Genomic DNA, 22782 nt, shown 5'->3' on the forward strand with positions numbered 1-22782 from the left:
AGGGCAAACCAGGGAGGTAACAGAATGAAAGGTAAGCGTCTCTTGCTGGGCACTTCAACCCCTGTCCAACAGATGCTGGCTAACTGTCTGCAGGGCTCCCAAAATTCGGGGCGCAGTATCTGAGGCACCAGGAAAACAGTCTCGGTCTCAAGAAACGAGTTCCTGCCAGTTCTGCAGGGCATTCAGCATCTGGAGCAGCCCAAGAGCGCAAACAGGAGTCTAGACAACCTCCTGCAGGATACCTCCTCCCCAGACAGTTCTTGGCATCCAGGGCTCTGGCTGGAGGCTCTCTCCACTCCCACAAATGCACAGGCTCCGGTTTCACCCACCTGCCAAAGCAGGGAAAACCCAGGGACAGCCTGAGGGGAAGGGAGGGCAGTGTACCCGATCTCCAAAAGGGCCCGAAGGCAGGCGATACCCCGTCCAAACCATCAGAGCCTAGAGGCTCTCCTTCCACACACTTCTCCTCACGGCCTACTGCTTACCTTTGCAGCTCATCCCCAAGTTCCTTTGAGCGGTCCTTCGGAAGCACTGAATACATATCATCTTCTTCTAACCTCCGCTTGTGGCCGATTTTAAACAAGGGGTTTAGCCACCTGTTAAAAAAAATGGAGAGAAAAATGAATTAGCATCTACCCAAAAAATACACATCTGTGTCTAAGAATCCTACATCCATAAGTTTTGTTTTAAAAAGTCTACATTTTGCCGAAACCGGTTTGGCTCAGTGGATAGAGCGTCGGTCTGCGGACTGAAAGGTCCCAGGTTCGATTCCGGTCAAGGGCATTTACCTTGGTTGTGGGCACATCCCCGGTAGGGGATGTGCAGGAGGCAGCTGGTTGATGTTTCTCTCTCATTGACGTTTCTAGCTCTCTATCCCTCTTCCTTCCTCTCTGTGGAAAATCAATAAAATATATATTTTTTTTAAATAAAAGTCTACATTTTAAATACCCAGGCATGGGGGGGAGAGGAGGTCAGAGTGAGATATCTCAGATATGTGCTCACACACCCACAAACCCGCTGGCTCTTTCTGCCGGGAGGCCCTGGAAACAATGACACACCGATGTCCAAGAACACTCCGGGCAGGCGCCCAGGTCTCCGTTTTTTAATGCCTTTCCTGCCTCCGAGAAAGCGAGGCTCCTTAAAGAAATGACTGGCTCCAAGGCTGGGCCAGCGTAGTGGAAGCACATCACAATCAGCTTTTTTTTTATTGCAGCATAAGCTTTTGATTGCTGAGGCATCCACTTCAAAGACATTCAACTCAAACACATTGCCAGCTACGTGACTATAAAAACCCAGGCCACCCACCCACGAATTTCCCTTTTTCTTGTTCAGAAAACTCTGCTTGACCTAGATAAGTGATCCTTTCACTGTCGACTTGCTTTTCCCTTCCAGCACTTGAACTCCCCGTTCTTACGTTTTAAATTTATCAAGAGGGAACCCACAACACCCTAGGGACCCCGCCCTCAATCCCAATAAAGGCAGAACCCCAGGCTCACACTCATGACTCCTCTCTCTCTTCCTGTCTCATTCTCTCTCTCTTTCTTTCCCTCTCTCTCTCTCTACTCTGCCAACCCCAAGACCTTGCTGCGTAGCCCCAGGTAGGACTTGTGAGTAAACATCTAATCTTTTTTCAAAGTTCCCTGATGATCACTGTGGAGGTGCAGCTGACAACCTTACCAACCACAAGGACTGGTCCAGCTACAGCACTGGCTCCTACGGGAAAATGTCTGTGAAGAGTGAGTGCCCCAAGCATTCCTAGCAACGGCATCACTACCCAGTGACCAGACCAACACAAAACAGGCAGAGAAAGTACAAGACGGGCCTGAAACATCTTACACCATAAAATAAGGAAAAGCTCCAAGAATCATGAGGAAATGTCCAAAGGACAGAGGAGACAGCCTGAAGGGCTCTCACTAGGGAAATCTGAGATACACTGAGCATCACCATAAATAAATGGCAATGGATCATAACCCTTTAAATAACAAGAGTCCCCCAATCCTTACCTTCTGCAAATGGGAGAGAAGGGAAAGTGCTTGCATTCTCAAATGCAAATAAATGTTGAAGGAACAATGGATTTAGAAATGATCAATGGGAGCCCTAGCTGGTTTTGCTCAGTGGTTAGAGTGTTGGCCCTCGGAATGAAAGGTCCTGCCTGGGTTTGGTTCCTTGTCAAGGGCACATACCATATTTTTTGGACCATAACACACTCTGGACCATAAGACGCACCAGTTTTTAGAGAAGGGAAATGAAGAAAAAAAGATTCTGAAACAAATAGTGTCCTAAAATATTTTATGTGCATTAAAACCCAACATCACAGTCATAAACACATGTAATCAACCCTGTAAAGTAAACAGCAGCATTTAGAACCATTTTAGAGCTGGGCAAGCACACAGAGACCACACAGAGCCGGGCAAGTAAAAAAACTTTTTTTTTAAAGTATATGTGTAGGCTATATTTGGACCATAAGACACAGGGACTTTTTCCCCCCACTTCTGGGGGAAAAAAGTGCGTCTTATGGTCCGAAAAATACGGTACCTTGGTTGCAGGTTTCTCGGCCCTGGTGGTGGTGCATGGAGGAGGCAACCAATCTATGTGTCTCTCTCACACCAATATTTCTTTCTGTCTCTCCCTCTTCCCTTCCACCCTCTCTAAAGATTAATGGAAAAAATATCCTCAGGTGAGGATTAACAAACAAAACAACAACAAAAAAGAAAGAAAGAAAGAAAAGAAATGATCAATGGGAGTTAAAAAAAAAAAAAACAATGAAAGTTTGATGTGGAAGAGAATATTCACATAATCTCAAATTACTTTTTAATTATAAAAGGAAAAAACAATGACTTTATAGAGGACCCAAGAAAAATCTTATGCAAATGCACTGCCATTATCCATTATGCATTATTTAAGTGATAATAATTAATATGCAAAGCTAGCTCAAAGGTTAGCACCATTTTACTGATGTTGCCAGGGTAAGGAAACTTCTGAAGCCAGACAACCGTGGAAGCAGAGATCACCTTTACCTCCTTGACTGCTTTGTCCCCAGCACAGCACTGGGGACAGAGCAGGTGCTCAAGAGCTGCTTATGAATGAATGAATGAACAGCTATGAGTCACTAAGGAAGCAGGAAGAGAAACTGGGCTCCAGATTTTGATAGTCCTAGACTAGGAATCGGAAGAGTGGGGTCTAGTCCCAGCAATGATACCCTGGAGTTCCCAGACCCTCTACCGTCTCTCTCTCTCTCCCGCATTCCCTTCTACGAGGTCGATTCTGGACCTCCATGACTTTTTGCCAGTCATATCACATCTCTAGGTTTCAATTTCCTTCCAAAGCAGAAGTATAAATCAGTGAGCTTTACCACTAAACAGGTTTGAAATGTGCTGGGCCGTTTCATTTATTCTACAGTTGTGCCTTCCGCAAATGCTCAGGCAGTTACCACTGGAATTTATCCAGATCAGTGGTCGGCAAACTCATTAGACAACAGAGCCAACAGTACAACGATTGAAATTTCTTTTGAGGGCCGAAAGCGGACTTCTGTGCATAGGCCACGAAGTTTCAATCGCACTGTCTGTGCGCGCCCACACGTGGCATTTTGTGGAAGAGCCACACACACACTAAAGGGGCCAAAAAGCCGCATGTGGCTCGCGAGCCACAGTTTGCCGACCACTGACCCAGATGATGAACCAGCTGGTCCTGAAAGGGCCTCTTTAAAATTCTGCTTGTCCAGGAGAAGATGCTCAGCATCACTAACCATCAGGGAAATGTAGATCAACACCACAGTGAGATACCACCTCTCACACATTAGAATGGAAAGTGTGGGCAAGGAGGTAGAGAAACCGGAAGCCTTGCACAATGCTGGCGGGAAGGTGAAATGGCACAGACACAACAGGACCGTCATTGTAGGACTCCACTTACATGAGGAAGTTGGAGTCCTACAAATTCAGAGAGACAGAAAGTAGGAGAGTGACCAGGAAGGAAGGAAAGAAAGAAGGGAGGAGTCAGGGTTTAATAAAATACTGATGCAAAATGAAAAGAACTGTGGGGATTGGTTGTACAACCATGTGGGTGTACTTCAACACTACTGAACTGTACACATCAATGGCTAAGATGATAAAGTCTAGGTATGTGCATTTTCACAAAAATTTTTAAAAATTTTTAATGAGTAAAAACAAAATGCAGCTTGAGGTAGAAATCCTGCTGTTAAGAGGATTTGCCCCTTCCTGTGTGTGACCTTAAAGTAGCCTTGTAATTTATTAGTATTGGTCTCAAGCAAATGGGAAGGACCCCCAGACATACACCTCTCTCAGCCACTGAGAAATCAACTGGAGCTGCTTTGAAAGCTTGGAAAATCCCACCAAATATCAGCCATTATCAGGATAGAACTCTTCAGCAATCACATTTGGACCCCATTAGAAAGCCAAATAACTCAGATAGGTGAAATTACTCAAACATATTTCTTTCATGGTGGCTTTTGACTTCAGGGCCCTCCCAATTCCCTTCATTGCTCAAATCTCAAAACGCCAGCCGAGCCCTACAGGTACCAGCAAGGGCTGAAAGTTTTCATTTCCATCTGCTGGAAGACTACTTTCGTAGGAGCCTAAATTATCTGTCACCATCTAAGTAAGGAATTAGACATGGTCAACTGTCACCTTGATTCCAATGTATCCTGGAGGGAGTTTACTCAATTCCAGACCACTGCCAAAGGGGCTGTCTCCCACCCAGCTCTGCCCCAGTGGTCCTTCTCTCCACAGAGACTCTCTCCATCCACCTTTCGTCCACAGCACTTGATGGAGTAACAGCATTTCCCTCCTGTCTCACCATGACTGTACCTCCTTCAGAGCAATTGACTACTGTCAAACTACTTAGAAGCTCTGTGATCAAAGACAGTGTGTCTGGTTTGTCTTGGCAAGACGTCATCGGAATCCATCCAGTGTGAGGCTCGAACACCACACCTCAGGTAAGCTGTCTCCAAACAGGTCACCACCCCAGCATTCCTGGAGCGGCCCACAGCCAAATCAAATGAAACGCAGCGGCAACTCTCAAGCTAAAAATCGCCTTTCCTCATTCCTCTGTGGCTTTCCGCCTTTCCTAAAGCTTGCTCCAAATTCATTTCTATATCCTTTCCCCCTTCATCTCCCACCAGTTCTTCCCAGCCCAAAATAAGCCAGGCGGCAGCGCAGGCTGGGTCCCCTTTCCTCCCCAACGTCCCCCAGGTCCCTGCACTCACTCCCTCTGCCCCAGGCCTCCTGGGTCCTCCCAGGCTGTGGGCACTCAGAAACCCCTGGTCCATCCCTGCTCTTCTTGTCTCCCTTGTCCCCACGGCTAACCCATGCCTTTACGGCCCCCTGGTGTCTCTTGTCTTCTCACCTCACAGCTTCACAAGAGCTTTTCCTTCACTGCAACCAACACCCAGAATCTACTACTACTGTGAGTGGATAACTATCCTAAGTCCTTCTTTAACAAACACACACACACACACACGCACACGTACACACACACACACACACACACACACACGTACACGCAAACGCACACGTACACACACACGCACACGCACGCATACAATTCAGTAACCTTAGGAACAAAATGGGTCATGAGAAAGACACTAGTTCTCCTGCCCATGGCTGTGTGGGATTAAAGCACATTTGCCTGAAACTCACAAGTGAGGGATCTTACAACCGGCAGGTTGATACCCTAGTGCCGTGGTTGGCAAACTGTGGCTTGCGAGTCACATGCAGCTCCTCCGGCCCCTTGAGTGTGGCTCTTCCACAAAATACCACAGCCTGGGTGAATTTATTTTTGGAGAAGTGGCATTAGAAGAAGCTTTTTAAAAATTTGGCTCTCAAAAAAATTTTTAATCATTGTACTGTTGATATTTAGCTCTGTTGATTGAGTTTGCCGACGTAGTGTAGTTAGCCCAGCCCAAGTGACCACCACTAGGGTAAGGACTCATTGGCAAGATCCCTTCTGAGGCTGAGAGTGCTTAAGTGCTGGCTAGCTCTGCTCTGAAAATACGGTCAACAGCTCCTATTCCAATCAAACACCTTCTTCTATACTATTAAACCTCTTCCTCTATAAGGGATTACATAGATCTTGCTTCCAAACTCCAAGGATGGACCTGGAGGGTATTACTGAGTAACAACGTAAGCCTTTAATATCACTCATTGGGATCAGGGCATCAGAAAACACTTTTCTTGGGTCAAAGAATTTACTTAATCACATGCACATGGACATGTAATTCACTTTCTTGATTAAAAGGATACCTACTCAAGGCTAAAGAACTGATCTGCGCAGTGTAGTCAGTTATCATCATGCTTTCACAGGCTGCTCAGTTTATGAGTCCCTGGGAGATAAACATCTGGGCAGTTAGGTTAATTTAAGAGATACATCACCTCATGCCGCTGGCAAAGCCCCACCTCAGCACAAGCTGGTGTATGTCTGTGTATTTGCGCCCGACTGCTTTTCCAGCCACATATCCCGCTGTCTTAACAGGAACGCTTTCTCACAGCCAGACCAGTTGCCCACTTATTCCCTGAGCACACACAGACACTCCTACCTCCATCCCCCAACCTGGAAAGCCTTCATTTTTTTTTTTTTTTACACTTTACTTTTTTACAGCAGTTGCAGGCTCACAGCAAAACTGAGCAGTAAGTACAGAGTTCTGAATCACCCCACTCTCCCACAACCTCCCACATTATCAAAATCTCCCACCAGAGTGGTACAGTTGTTATAATGGGTTAACCTATATTGGCACGTTCACAGTAAGGGTCATTCATTATACATCTGTCAAAATCCATACATCACCTGGCTTTTGACAGATGTGTAATCACATGTATCCACCATTACTGTATGATACAGAAGAGTTTCATTGCCCTAAAAATCCTGTGCTCCACCTATTCATCCCTCCCTCCTCTGGCAACCACAGATCTTTTTATTGTCTCCATGGTTTTGCCTTTTCCAAAATGTAAAAGAGTGGCATCACACAGGATTTAGCCCTTTCAGACTTGTTTCTTTCACTTAATCCGCACTTACGGTTCCTTCAAATCTTTCCAGAGCTTGATAGCTCATTTCCTTTTAGTGTTGAATAATATTCCATTAACTGGATGGACTACAGTTTATTTATCCATTCCCCAACTAAAGAGCATCTTGGTTGCTTCCAAGTTTGGGTAATATAAATAAAGCTGGTATAAACAACCGAGAGGAGGTTGTGTGTGAGCCTAAGTTTTCAAATCCTTTTGGTAAACACCAAGGCACATGATTGCTGGTTCATACGGAAAGAGTAAATTTAGTAAGAAACCCCCACACTTGTCTTAAAAGTAGCTGCATTAGCCAAACCAGTGTGGCTCAATGGTTGAACATCAACCTTGAGGTCACGGTTGATTCCCAGTCAAAGCACATGCCCGGGTTATGGACCCAGTGCCCAGTGAGGAGCCTGCAGAAGGCAGCCGATCATTATCTCCCATCATTGATGTTTCTCTATCTCCTCTCCTTTCCTCTCTGAAATCAATAAAAATAATAATAGCTGCACTATTTTTGCAATCTTACCAGCAATGAATAAGAGTTCCTGTACCCTTTTTCTTTTAAATTGCCTTATTCCCAGCTTCAAGTTCTAGCTCCTTCACTTGGCCCCTCTCTGACCTCTCTCTCCAGTTAAGTCTCTCCTTCTTTGGACCCATGGAATTTATGTCACTTATCAAAAATTCCTTATACATTATCTCTCATGCCTGAGGTCACCCATGAGAGTCCACACAAAGATCCCAGCCAAGAAACATGCTTAATGGGGCCCACATTATTATTCTGAAGAATAAAAAGTTATATTTCCCATAAAAATCTAGATTCCCAAGAGCTCTTGAATGCCCAGGTCTGTCTACACTGTGTCCAAATATCAGGCTACTCTGATATTTCGTATTCTACCCTACAACATTAAAAAGAAATGCCAGTCATTATACCCCCACAATCTTAACATTAGTCACAATACCCAAAAGGTGGAAGTAACCAAGTGTCCATCAATGAATGAATGAACAAACAAAATATGGTATATACATGCAAAGGAATATTTTTTGGCCTTGATACGAAAGGCAATTTCTTATTGTAGTTAATCTTCACCTCAGGATATTTTTTCCATTAATTTTGTTTTTGATTTTGTTAATCCTAACCCAAGGATATTTTTTCCATTGATTTTTAGAGAGTATGGAAGGGGAGAGTGGAGGCGAGTAGGAGAAGGAGAAGGAGAGAGAGAAAAATATTGCTATGAATGAGACACATAGACTGGTTGCCGCCCACACACATCTGGCCCAGGAAAGGATGGAACCTGCTACCCAGGTATGTGTCCTTGACCAGGAATCGAACCCTCAACCCTTTGATGTTCAGGCCAATGCTCTAACCATTGAGCAATGCCAGCCATGACAGGAAGGAATTTTTTTTTAATATAGTTTATTGATTTTTTTTTTTTTTTTTACAGAGCAGGAGAAGGATAGTAAGTTATAAACATCAATGAGAGAGAAACATCAATCAGCTGCCTCCTGCACACCTCCTACTGAGAATATGCCCGCAACCAAGGTACATGCCCTTGACCGGAATCAAACCTAGGACCTTTCAGTCTGCAGGCCAACGCTCTATCCAGAGTCAAACCAGTTAGGGCAGGAAGGCAATTTTTTATACATTCTACAACATGGATGAATCCTAAGTATTATGTTCAGTGAAATAAGCCAGTCATAAAAGGCCAGTCATTAAACCACACAACTAAAAAATGGTTAATATGGTAAATTTAGTATTATATACATATACACAAAGTAATATTATTCAGCCATAAAAAATAATGGCCCTATCTCATCTGGCTCAGTGGACAGAACAAACTAAAGGGTCCCAGGTTAAATTCCAGTCAAGGGCAAGTACCTCGGTTGCAGGGGCAAGTGTGGGAGGCAACCAATCAATGTGTCTCTCTCACATCGATATTTCTGTCTCTCCCCCTCCCTTCCACTCTCTAAAAATAAAAGAAAAAATATCCTCAGGTAAAGATTTTTTTTAAAAAAAGAAAGAAATCTTGCCATTTGTGACAACATGAATGGACATTGAGGGTGTTATGCTAAGGGAATAAGTCAAACAGAAAAAGACAAATACAGTATGATCTCACTTATATGTGGAATCTTAAAGAGCTCAAAGACAACAGAGAACAGATTAGTGATTGACAGAGGTGAGGGGTGTGGAGGTGGGCAAAATGGCTGAAGAGGGTCAAAAGATACAAACTTCCAGTTATTAATATAAAATAAGTCATGAGGATATAATATACAGGATGGTGACTCTACTTCATTATACCGTGTTGCCTATTTGAAAGTTGCTAAGAGAGTAAATCTTAAAAGTTCTCATCACAGGAAAAAAATTTGTATTTATGTGGAGCGATGGATATTAAGACTTAATATATTGATCACTTCAAAATATATACAAATATCGAGTTCATGTTATACAACTGAAATTAATATCAATTATACCTCAATTTTTTTATAAATGGTAGATTTTATTTGTGTATTTTACCATAAATTTTTTTAAATATATTTTATTGATTTTTTACAGAGAGGAGGAGAAAGAAATACAGAGCTAGAAACGTCAATGAGAGAGAAACATCGAGCAGCTGCCTCTTGCACACCCCCTACCAGGGATGTGCCCGCAACCAATGTACATGCCCGTGACTGGAATCGAACCTGGGACCTTTCAGTCCACAGGCTGACGCTCTATCCACTGAGCCAAACAGGTTTTGGCTTTACAATAAATTTTTTTAATTAAGAACACACAAGAGAGATAGGGAGGATCCAAGATGGCTTCATAGGTAAACACCTAATTGCAGTGGCACACAACAATTTCAATAAAATACAATTAAAATATAAAATGGACATTACCCAGAACTACAGGAAAGTCGACTGACTGGAAATTCTACAACGAGAAGCAAGGAGAAAACCAGAAGGAAAATCAGAGGAGCTGTAAAAACCTAAGGTACGGAGACACGCGGCCCGCGGAGAGGATGGAGCCGGAGAGGAGGGAGGCTGAGTGCCTGGCTGGCATTCCCTAGCAGGAAGGAGATAAAAGCTCCAGAGGATAGTGCTGTGCTGAACCATACTGTGCTGAACCCCAGACCCGACAGCACTGAATCCCAGTTCTAGGCGAGACCCTGGGGACCCAAGCTCAAACAGCAGGAGCCTGGGCTATAAGGTGGAACCCTGGGGGAGCGGCGAAAGGCAGAGCTCCAGAGGCGCGCACATTGCATGAAGAGAAGGGATAGTTGGCTGTGCCGCGGGAATGCCCTGGCAGGAAGGAGACAAAAGCTCCAGACTGCTCTGAACGCCACTTCCAACTGAACTGAACCCCGGTTCCGGGCTCATTGGGAGAGAGACTAGACTGTTTGGTAGCAGGCGAAACTCGAGGGCACCTCACTCTCAGAGGTGCTTGCAGCAAGTACTAAAGGACCCTGAGGAATAATGAGACTCAGGAGCTGCATAGGGCATGGCTGATGGAAGCCAAGGCTGTAGGCTCCACCCTGAAACTCGCCCCATCCAGGCAGAACACAGAGACTTTTAAGGCTACCAACTCAGGGAAGCTGCGAAAATGCCGAGACAAGGAAATAGATCACAAATGAAAGAAGTGGAGGACAAAAAGCGACTGGATATAGAGTTCAAAACCACACTTATAAGGTTGTTCAAGAATCTCCTAGAAAAGGCCGATAAAATAAACGAGACCTATGAAGACATGAAAAGGGATCAACTAGAAATAATAAGGGATCAACAAGAAATAATAAGGGATCAACAAGAAATAAAGAATACATTGTCTGAAATAAAAAATATTATACAGAGTCCTAAAAACAGAATGGAAGATCGCAAGAATCAAGTCAAAGATTTGGAACTTAAAGAGCCAGAGGACACTCCTCTGCAGAAGCAAGAAGACAAGAGAATCCAGAAAGTTGAAGATAATGTAAGAAACCTCTGGGATAACTTCAAGCGAACCAACATCAGAATTATGGGCGTCCCAGAAGATGACAGAGAGCAAGATACCGAAAGAATACTGGAAGAAATAGTGACAGAAAACTTCCCCCACCTGGTGAAAGAATTAGACTTACAAGTCCAGGAAGCACACAGAACTCCAAACAAAAGGAATCCAAAGAAGACCACACCAAGACAAATCATAATTAAAATTCCAAGAGCAAAAGACAAAGAGAGAATATTAAAAGCAGCAAGAGCACCTATAAAGGAGCACCTATATGATTGTCAGCTGATTTCTCAACAGAAACCATGCAGGCCAGACGGGAATGGCAAGAAATATTCAAGGTGATGAATAATAAGAACCTACAGCCAAAAATACTCTACCCAGCAAAGCTATCACTCAGAATCGAAGGCCAGATAAAGAGCTTCACCAATAAAAAAAAGCTAAACCAGAATTATATGAATTGCTGAAGGGGGTTATTTTGGAAGAGAAAGTAAATAAAGATAAAAACTATGAACAAATATGTAACTATCAACAAGTGAATCTAAAAACCAAAAAAAAATTTTTTTTTTTTAATCTGATGAACAATATTAACTTGTGAATATAATAGAATCAGAGGTATGGAAGGGGAGTGAACTGACGATTCTCAGGGAAAAGGGGAGCTGGGGGTGAGGGAAAAGACTGAACCTAAACTGTGCACCTATGGATGAGGACAATGAGGGGTGGGGAAAGGGCAGAGGGTGGGGTGGGAACCTGGCGGAGGGGAGCCATGGAGGGGGGGAGAAAAGAGGAACATCTGTAATAATATGAACAATAAAGATTTATTAAAAAAAAAAAAAAAAGAAAGAAAGAAAGAACACACAAGAAATGCCAGTTGAAATTCACTAAATTGATTTCCTGACACACTACTGGGTCCATTGTATGTACAATGCACTTGGCACCCTCATCCCCACACCATCCAGGAGGCCCTCGAGGGCAGGCGGCCTGTCAGCCCTTTTTGCAAACTCCATTCCCAGCACAGCTCCCTGGACAGCTGAGCTCCGTGAACATTCGAGCTGCAGGAAAATGATCCAGAGGCTAAACTGGCACTTAGGCTGCAATGTGGCTTCTGTGGAGGGTTTCCCCCTTGCTCAACTCACTCTTGGCTGTCACTCCTGCATCACTTCCTGTTTCCCACAGTGAGGAGGAAGTGAAACACACAGGACCAAAATACAAGAAACTCCCCGTGCTGAAAAGACCAAGATTCCCCACAGAGAAGGGTGCCCTGCTGAGAGGCCCACGCCCCACGGAGTGTCTGTCCCCAAGGGTCCCAGCAGCACACAAAGCCACAGGAACTCTGGGCACATCTTCCCGGAAGTTTCAGTAAACTATAGAGTTTGAACAACATCAACACCGAATAATTGGAAACATTGGCCAAGAAAGACCAGGCTTCAGGGAGCTTCCACTCCCACACTTCCAGGGGGTGCTCCTTCACCCTCTTCCCTACAGGGGCCCTTGGGAAACAGCGTTGAAAAGCAATGGATTCACCGTTATACTTCCTAAACAGTGGGTACAGCTTCCCAATAATGGAGTCCGGTGAAGTGCTGGTTATCTTTTTTTTTTTTAATATATTTTATTGATTTTTTACAGAGAGTTAGAAACATTGATCAGCTACCTCCTGCACATCCCCACTGGGATTGTGCCCGCAACCAAGGTACGTACATGCCCATGACCGGAATCGAATCTGGGACCCTTCAGTCTGCAGGCCAACGCTCTATCCACTGAGCCAAACCGGTTAGGGCAGTGCTGGTTATCTTGACCCCACTTCCAAACTTCAGGCATAGGCCCCCACATGCTGTGGCCAAGGGGGTGTTTCCAGGAAGCCCCTGGACTATCCTCAGCTCCTTGCTCTCCTGCTACAGGGGCCTGGCTGGCCCCTGGGGACAGGACTTCCCTGCAGCCTCAGCATCACCCATTTCCCCAGTCACACTTTCCAGCCCCAGGCCCCTCCTGGCTGTAAACAACCCTGGCATCTCCAGAGGCCATGCGCTGACTGCTCTTGTTGCCTATCATTCTTCCACAACCCCAGCTACAAGATCAGGCTTCCCCTTCACCCCAACTACCAACATCACTGAGTGACTTCCACGCCCTACGCAAAGGGGACCCTCGGCTGCTCACCTTCTTGTTCTTATCTCTTCTAGAACCTTCCTTTCTCTTTATTAAGGATGGGCTTTCAGACCTCAAAGATGCCGGACGGCTGTGGCCTTACAACTGCCATCCTCACATTTACCGGGGGGTGTGGACGGAAAGAGCCACATGCTAACCTGACAAGCTCAGGGGATTGGCAGTGGCAGTCTTGCATACTCAGAGACCTAAAATAATCACAAAAGACGGTTTGAAAATTAAATATTTAACTACAAACAGCTTATAGAGGGTAGTCATTTCCCAGGCTGATATTTTTCCTGATAAAGATCAACTTAGATCTTTACTGAGCCCATTCGCCTTTTGGCCTCTAAGATAACATATCTGTGAGATGTCTGGGTAACTTGTAACTTCCCTTTTTCCGGAGCCCCTGGGGCACAACCAATGTGGTGGGCGCCAGGACAGATGCCTCAAATTCCTTCTTTATCATGTTAATTGTTCCTGCACTCACTCCATCTTTATACTTTTTATCCAATCACAGGGGTTTCCCACCGCTTTTTGCTTTAATCCATCACCAATGAATTTCATGTAACCCACCTATGTCCCTCCTTTGATTGCAATGTATAAATACAGATGTAACCCACCATTCTTTGGAGCATTATCTCAATTTATTGAGGTTGTGCTTCCCGGCATATGTTGACAGTTTGGCTCAAATAAACTCACAAATATTCTTTACAGGTTTCAATGTTTTTTGCTTTTGTTTTTCGTTAACAGGTGCCATGCGTGAACCCCTCCTGACTGGCCACCCATCCCTGCCCCTCCCTTCCCTGCTCACTGTTCCAGTCAGGCAGGCCTGCTGTGGTCCCAGCTCCCGTTTCCTATATCAGCATTGCCTGGACAACTTGGTAAGATAAAGATTGATGGGCAAACACTCTGCCCCACTTCCTCCCAGGATTGCACCATCTCTCCTCCAGGTCTCAACTGAACTGTCACCTACAAAGCAAGGTCTGACCATCTTATCAAAAAAAACACAAATATACTCTGATTTTCCACCTAATTTCTTGATCTAGTTACTAAAAGCTTTTTTTTTTTTTTTTTTTTTTGAGAGAGAGAGAGAAACATAATCCCTCATTTTGTCCATCTCCCTTCTAGAATGAGAACTCCATGAGTACAAACCCTGGTTTTTCTGTGACGCTCACCAGACCTGGCACAGGGCAAGTCACTCAATATTCGCTGAGCTGCCAAAACCGGTTTGGCTCAGTGGATAGAGCGTCGATCTGCGGACTGAAAGGTCCCAGGTTCGATTCCGGTCAAGGGCATATACGTTGGTTGCGGACACATCCCCAGTGGGGGGTGTGCAGGAGGCAGCTGGTCGATGCTTCTCTCTCATCGATGTTTCTAGCTATCTATCCCTCTCCCTTCCTCTTTGTGAAAAATCAATAAAATATATATTTTTTTAAACTCAACTGAGCTGATAAATAAATGACTCTCCCCTGGTTGAGAAGCAGTGGCAAAGAACATTCAGTCACACAACCCTCTCTTCTGGAGAAAGGAAGATACAGGTCAGCTAAGGTCAGTCAATCATTCAGCAAATGCCCTAGCCCCACTCAAATAAGTCATTTATTGTTGAGAGGATAAATGTTTTTCAAAGCACTTCTAGCTGTGGCAAATATTAATCTCTGGTTAATCCTCCCAGGAGATTTTGCTAGCCCTGGTCACTGCAGGCTCCATCAGGGAGGGCTGGGGGTAGGGGCACTCTGGCTCAGGGAACCTATGAACAGGGACTGGGAAGGGACAAATGACCACAGACTCATCTCACAGCAAGACCCACCGACCTCATCAGAACCTCCTTCCCCTGAGGCAGGATTCTGGAGCTCAGCAGAACTAACATTTTAGGCCGCAAGCTTCTTTGCTCTGGGGGGTGGTCCTAGAGCATCCCTGAAATCCATCCTCAAGACACTAGTACCACCTCCCAACACCAAGTTGTCCCCAGACATTGCCTGGGTGGCAAAACCTCCAGGATCAGAACCACTGCCCCCGTCTTTTCATATTTCTGGAAAAGCCATAGGACTCCACTTCAACTGTTGGCCCCAGAGAGTAGCCACAAGATACTAGCAGTGCTCCCTTAACCACTAGAGCAAGGAGAATGGTATGAAACCTTCACTATAGTCTCTAGTTCAATTGCCCTACAGGCGCTCACAGTCCAGTGAGCAAAGGATCTCTCCAAGAATTACAGTATGTGGCAAATGTGGTTGCCAACTACACACAAGATCTGCTTCTTGTCTTTCTTCAGGTCTTTGTACAGGAAAAGGATCACTACCCCCAGCTCACCAATAACCGACCCATCTACTGTATAGCAGAAGTTCCCCAACCTTGTTAGAAATGCAAATTCTCAGGCCCCACACAGACCTATGAATCAGAATCTCTGAGAGTGGGGCCTATCAATCTTTTTATATATATATATATATATATATATATATATATATATATATATATATATATATATTTCTTTATTGATTTCAGAGAGGAAGGGAGAGGGAGAAAGAGAGTGAAACATCAATGATGAAAAAGAATCATCGATCTGCTGCCTCCAGCACATCCCCTTCTGGGGATTGAGCCCACAATCCAGGCATGTGCCCTTGGCCAGAATCGAACCTGGTACCCTTCAGTCCAAGGCCAACGCTCTATCCATTGAGCCAAACCAGCCAGGGCGAGCCCATCAATCTTTATCTTACCAAGTTGTCCAGGCAATGCTGATATAGGCAGCATGCGCTTTGGATGCTTCACTCGGCTTTCACACCAATAGTCCCAACCCTGACTAAACATCGAAATCCCACATCAACTCGAGAAGTCTTAAAACAAAGACCAACAGGTATCCAGAGCCCCATCCCAAAAGACTGAGTCAGAATGAGCCAAGATGGGGCCCAACTGGTGGCCTTTTGAACCCCCTCCCCCACCCCCCATCGATTCTGGTCATCAGGTCTGGGATCCTTTTATACACTGAGAAGAAAACCTGTGCATCCGCCTGGGGGGCCTCCATGGGGGGGGCCTAGTGAGTCAGGTGGGGGGCGAGGGGGACCAATTAGCATTCACTGAGGAGACCAGGGAGGAAGAGGAGAACTTCCACAAAAACAGAACAGACACGCAGACATTCTGCCTGGGGACAGCAGGTTCAAAAGTGCATGATGTTTGATGGAGTAATGGGGTAATCAAAGGTCTTGTGTTCAAAACTTAGGAATTTGGACTTTGTCCTGACCTTAAAAAAGAAACAGTTTTTTAAGCCAAACTGTGGAAGGCAAGGAAAGTGCTTAAAAATGAATTAGAATCATTTAAAACAGTGAGACCAGGACAATTAGCCACATTCCTTCAGACAAGCAAACTAGATAAAACTCCCTCTCCCATATACATGCAACCAATGGACATAAAACTCTGGGGAGGGAGGGTATGAATGGGAGGGAGGGGGGCAAAAAAAAAAATCAATAAAATATATTTTAAAAAATAAAAATAAAATAAATAAAAAAACTCCCTCTCCCAGACTTAATCCTTACTAGTCACACCAGCCTGTGTTGGTCCTAACTCTACCACTGTACCATAAAGCTAAGCCACATGAACTAGAAATCAGAAATTAAAATTCAACATCCTATTACTAATTTACCCTAGGGAGTCAAAACAAGAAAAAACATTGCAAGTCAAATTATCCTTTCAGAAAATATTTTCAATATCATATTTAATATAAACTGAAGAAGCAACTCATTATATCAGATTCATTCTTAAATCCCCGAAAACAAGCATAGCAATAATATATATTAAGAACTCCATAGGTTACATGCTAAATAGAAAAAAACATATTCATGAGCAATTTTGCTTACCAGAAAAATGCACATTAAATTTATTCCCATTAAAATAAGACCTTAGAAATGGATGGCTCATTGGCATGCTAGTAATGATGTTTTTATTTCTCTCTCTCCCTCTCCTTCCCCCCTCTGAAACTAATAAAAACATTTTTTAGTCAATTATGAGAATCACTAATTGGCTACCTCCTGCATGCCCCCTACTGGAGATGGAGCACGAAATCTGTGTATGCGCCCTAACCAGGAATGGAACTGTCACCTCCTGGTTCACAGCTGGACACTCAACCACTGAGCCAGGCAGGCCGGGAAGCAGGGGATTTGATACACTTAAGGGCATGATGAACAGAATGGAAGATTAAGCCAAGCACAAGAGAAAAAGATTCAATAAGGGACACAGCAAACACCAGGTGTATGAGGATGCTGCCAGTTTAATACGGCATACTGTTTTACAGAAAATGTATTTGCTTTTATCATCAAAAGAATACATTCTAGCCCAGACAGCATGGCTCAGTAATTGAGTGTCAACCTATGAACCCGGGGGTTGGGGTTAGATTCCTGGTCAAGTCACACGCACAGGTTGTGGGCTCAATCCCCAATCTTTGGTGTGCAGAAGGCAGCTGATCTGTGATTCTCTCTCATCACTGATGTTTCCATCTCTCTCGCTCCCTTTCCCTTTCTCTCTGAAATCAATAAAAATAGCTTTTTAAAAAGAATATACTCTAAAATAATGATAAAAAGTACAGTATATTAAATATATATGCCAGGACCTAGGGACTGAAGGGTCCCGGGTTCGATTCTGGTCAAGGGCATATACCTTGGTTGCAGGCACATCCCCAGTGGGGATGTGCAGGAGGCAGCTGATGGATGATTCCCTCTCATCATCGATGTTTCTAACTCTCTGTCCCTCTCTCTTCCTCTCTGTAAAAAATCAATAAAATATATTTTTAAAAAATAAATATATATGCCAGCAAGTCTTTTATTACCATTATAAAGTATTATGTACAGAATTATGTGTGCTATACCTTTATATGACTGAAAGTCAATGGGTTTGCTTGCACCAACATCATCAAAAACATGAATAATGCACTTCACTATGTGAATAATGAATATTATTCACCCCCAGGCAATGAGAATTTTTGAGCTACATTATAATTTTATGGAACCTCCATTACATATTCAGTCCTTCATTGTTCAAAATATCGTTAACGCAGCACTTGACTGTATACAGAATATTCCATCCAACAGCAGCAGAACCTCATTCTTCGGAAGCACACGGAACTTTCTCTGGGATACATTTTTTTAGGCCTCAAAAGAAATCTTTTTTTTTTTTTCAAATAAACCTTTATTGTTCATATTATTACAAAAGTTCCTCATTTTTTTTCCCCTCCACCAGGTTCCCACCCCACCCTCTGCCCTTCACCCAGCCCCCATTGTCCTCATCCATAGGTGCACAGTTTATGTTCAGTCTCTTCCCGCACTCCCCATTCCTCTTTTCCCTGAGAATCATCAGTCCACTCCCCTTCTCAAAAGAAGTCTTAATAAAATTAAGGTTAAAATCATATCAAGCTTTGTTTCCAACCACAATAGCATGAAACTAGAAATCAATGACAAAAAGAAAATGAGAAAATTCACAAATATGTAGTGTAAACAATTCCTGAACAAACCAATGGGTCAAAAAGGAACTGGAGAGCATTATGCTAAGCAAAATAAGCCAGTCGGAGAAAGATAAATATCACACGATCTCATTCATATGTGGGATATAATGATCAACATAATTTGATGAACAAGAATAGATCCAGAAATAAATGGTAGGGGAGAGAAGGGGTTAGAGAGCAACCAAAGAACTTATATGCATGCATATTAGCATAACCAATAAACACAGGCTGCCTCACAGAGACAGTGGGGACTTGCCTGGGGTGGGAATGGCTGTGGGGAGTGTGGGGGTCAATTGGGAGAAAAGAAGAGATATAAAACTTTAGACAATAAAAAAATAATAATAAATAAATATTTTGAGACAAAGCAAAATCCTATATAATAAAAGCCTAATATGCAAATTGTTGGACCAGGAGTTTGACCACTCACTACAATATGAGCTGACCACCAGGGAACATGGTGGGTGCTGGTGATGCGATGCTGGCAGTGGAGACACTGCTGACCACAATGGGCCCCTACAAGAAAAGGACAGCAGTGGGATGGTGGAGCAGGTGAACAGGTGCCGCCAGGCCAAAGTAGGTGGGAGTGGGAGCCAATCACCCCACCGATCACCCCGCAGATGGTGCCAGTGACAGCAGTGGGGCCCCAGCCCTAATCAATCGCCCCACAGACAGCAACCAGCGGCCAGCAGGCCCAGATCACCCATGTGATCGGGCCCATTCCCGGGCTGGGACAGGGAACTGGGGGGCGGGGGGTGGCTGTGACCTCTCCCTGACTACCTGGGGGCAAGGGTGACGGGCACAGAGATGCAGTGAGAATGAGGGTATCCACGGAGCTCGCTCTCACTCCCCCTGCTATCCTCTCCAGGAACACCAGGGCTCGTGTAGCCACCCTACACCCTCGTGGCCTCTTCCAGGTGAGCCAGGCAGCAGCCACCGGGACCGCAGGGGCCAGACAGGCTCCCAGTCGGTTCTCACAGAAGCCGGTCTACAAGGCCAGCCAAGAGACAGCACTCTACCCACGTGGCTTCTGTGGCCCGCAGCATCTGGCCATGCTCACCGCATCTCCACATGGGGACTCAGGCACCATAACTCAGGTGGAGTGGGGCGCAAGGGGGCATGAGGGCCCAGGTGCTGCCCATGGCCCAGATGTCAGCTGGGACCTGCCCTTCCATCCACACCAGACACTCGAGCTTCGATCACCAGCCAGGCCTAGGGACCACACCCATGCACGAATTCCGTGCACCGGGCCTCTAGTGGAAACATAATTATCAAAACCAATAGAATGCAGCAAAAAATGGTTCTAAGAGGGAAATTCACAGTGATAATACCTACATTCTACCCCACTGGCATAGCTCTGTGGTTCAGCATCAACCTATGAACCAGGAGGTCACAGTTCAATTTCTGGTCAGAGAACATATGTTGGAAAATCTATCCTCCCTCTCCCTTCCTCTCTGAAATCAATGAAAATATATATTTTTTTTAAAAACACACAAATAAAGAAAATATGAGATATATGTTATATAATAAAGATGTAATATGCAAATTGATTGTCCTGCCCTCACACAAGATGACCACCCCCTGTGGTCATAAGATGGCCAGCAGGGGAAGGCAGTTGGGGGCAATTGGGCCTTCAGGCGAGGGCAGTTGGGTGGACCAAACCTGCAGGGGAGAGCAGTTAGGAGCAATTGGAATGGCATGGGAGGGCAGTTGGGGGAGACTGGGCCAGCAGGGGAGTAGTTAGGCATCAATCAGACTGGCAGGGGAGTGGTTAGGGGGTGATCAAGCTGGCAGGCAGGCAAGCAAGCAGTTGGGAACCAGCAGTCCCGGATTGTGAGAGGGATGTCCGATGCCTGAGGGGTCCCAGATTGGAGAGGGTGCAGACTGGGCTGAGGAACACTCCCCCACCAGTGAACAAATTTTGTGCACTGGGCCTCTAGTATATACACATACATACACACACACACATATATATATATACTGTACACACACAGTGGAATATCTTTCAACCTTTAATAAGAAGGAAATCCTGTCATTTGGAACATGGGTAAGCCTGGAAGGCATTATGCTATGTGAAATAAATCAAATACAAAGTATCAGTTATATATAGAATCTTAAAAAAAAAAAAAAAAAAAAAAAGTCATACTCATAGAAAAAACAAAAATGTGGTTACCAGGAATTGGGGGGTAGGAAGAGAAGTTTAGTAAAAAGGTACAAACTTGCTGATATAAGATAAGTAAGTTTAAGGATTTAATATATTACAGACTACAAGGTATGAGTACAGTTGATAATACTGTATTTTATAATTTAAATTTGTCGAGTAGAAGTTAAATATTCTCAGCCTAGAATGGGAAAATATGTGTGATCGATGTGCTAGTTATTAACCCAATGGGGGAATACTTTCACTACGTATACATATATCGTCACCACATTGTACATTTTAAATATTTTACAATTTTGTCAACTGTACTAAATACAGTGGGGGGGAGGGGTGTAAGCACTTTGTATTTGTCCCTAGTTCCTGGGCTTTGTCCCATTTCCTCTGAATCCATGGAATTTCCCCAGTGAGCGTGGGCCTGGATGGTTTATGCTAACAAGGTGACTCATGGTGTCCCCTAGAGTTTATGCTGAGATGACTCAGGCCCTAGCCCATTTGGCTCAGTGGATAGAGCATCAGCCTGCAGACTAAAGGATTCTAGGTTCAATTTCAGTCAAGGGCACATGCCCAAGGTTGCAGGCTCAATCCCCAATAGGAGGCGTGTAGGAGGCAGCCGATCAGTGACTCTCATCATTAATGTTTCTCTCTCTCTCCCTCTCCCTTCCTCTCTGAAATCAATAAAAATATACTTTAAAAATATATAAATGTGCCGGGACTAAGGATGGGGCTGGCCCCACCAGAAAAGCCAATTATTAAGAGGGCTGGGTTTGCCCTAGCCGGTTTGGCTCAGTGGAGAGCATTGACCTGCGGACTCAAGGGTAACAGGTTGGATTCCAGTCAAGGGCATGTGCCTTGGTTGCGGGCACATACCCAATAGGGAGTGTGCAGGAGGCAGCTGATCAATGTTTCTCTCTCATCGATGTTTCTAACTCTCTATCCCTCTCTCTTTCTCTCTGCAAAAAATTAATAAAAAAAAAAATTTTTTTTTTTAAATTGGGCTGGCAGACTTTGCTGCAGCGTGGATGAACTTAGGCATCGTGCAGAGCAGCCTGAAACGGTTTGAAGCTGCCGAGCACAGCTACCGGACAGCAATCCGACACAGGAGGAAGTACCCCGACTGTTACTACAACCTCGGGGGCTTTTATGCAGATCTAAATCGGCACGTGCACGCGTTGAATGCATGGAGGAACGCCACTGTGCTGAAGCCGGAGCACAGCCTGGCGTGGAACAACATGATCATACTCCTGGATAACACAGGCAACTTAGCCCAAGCCGAAGCAGTTGGAAGAGAGGCGCTGGAATTAATACCCAATGATCACTCTCTCATGTTCTCGTTGGCAAACGTACTGGGAAAGTCCCAGAAATACAAGGAATCAGAAGCATTATTCCTCAAAGCAATTAAAGCTCATCCAAATACCGCAAGTTACCATGGCAATTTGGCTGTGCTCTGTCATCGTTGGGGGCATCTGGACCTGGCCAAAAAACACTAAGAGATCTCCCTGCAGCTTGACCCCGCGGCACCGGGAACTAAAGAGAATTATTATGGTCTCCTGCGACGCAAGCTGGAACAAATGCAAAAGAAGGACGGCTGATCCTTTCTCTTCTTCCATTTGACATGCAAAAAGATGACAGCACCAGCAGTATATACTCTTGAATACGCGATGCGGTTTTTGCATTGAAGTTGTATTTTTTCAGACCACTCAAATATAAAATCCAAGATTTCCAGAATGAAGTCTTTTTTTTTTTTTTAATTAAAGAGAAAAATATTATCTGGAGCAACTTACACTAGAATTAACCCTGCCTTCAGGATGTGAACCGTGCTGTGTAAACTAGCACTTATTCAACATTGGCTGTGAACAGGAAATGACAAGCTGATTCCTACAATTTATGTAAATATCAAATGTGTCTGTATATTAGGCATTTTATTTAATGACAACAAAGGGTAAATTAAGATTTTTGGGTTTCTTAATCTTTTTTTTAAATAATATAGTATGAATTTCATGTGTAAGGAAATATTATATATTTATGTGTACTTTTA

The 22782-nt window shown here is 44.4% G+C and overlaps 1 protein-coding gene across 3 annotated transcripts in view; it reads right to left on the reverse strand.

Annotated features, from left to right (window-relative positions):
* The window catches only part of ABCC4 (ATP binding cassette subfamily C member 4), a 214081-nt gene that overhangs the window by 166372 nt on the left and 24927 nt on the right, over positions 1-22782 (reverse strand). For all 3 annotated transcript variants that reach the window (XM_036456293.2, XM_036456292.2, XM_045588736.1), the window contains exon 2: positions 486-596. In XM_036456293.2, coding sequence (XP_036312186.1) covers positions 486-596 — 111 coding nt within the window. The remainder of the gene's footprint in view (positions 1-485; positions 597-22782) is intronic.

Source organism: Pipistrellus kuhlii, unplaced genomic scaffold (genome assembly GCF_014108245.1).
Source record: "Pipistrellus kuhlii isolate mPipKuh1 unplaced genomic scaffold, mPipKuh1.p scaffold_m20_p_3, whole genome shotgun sequence".
Classification (NCBI taxonomy): Eukaryota; Metazoa; Chordata; class Mammalia; order Chiroptera; family Vespertilionidae; genus Pipistrellus; species Pipistrellus kuhlii.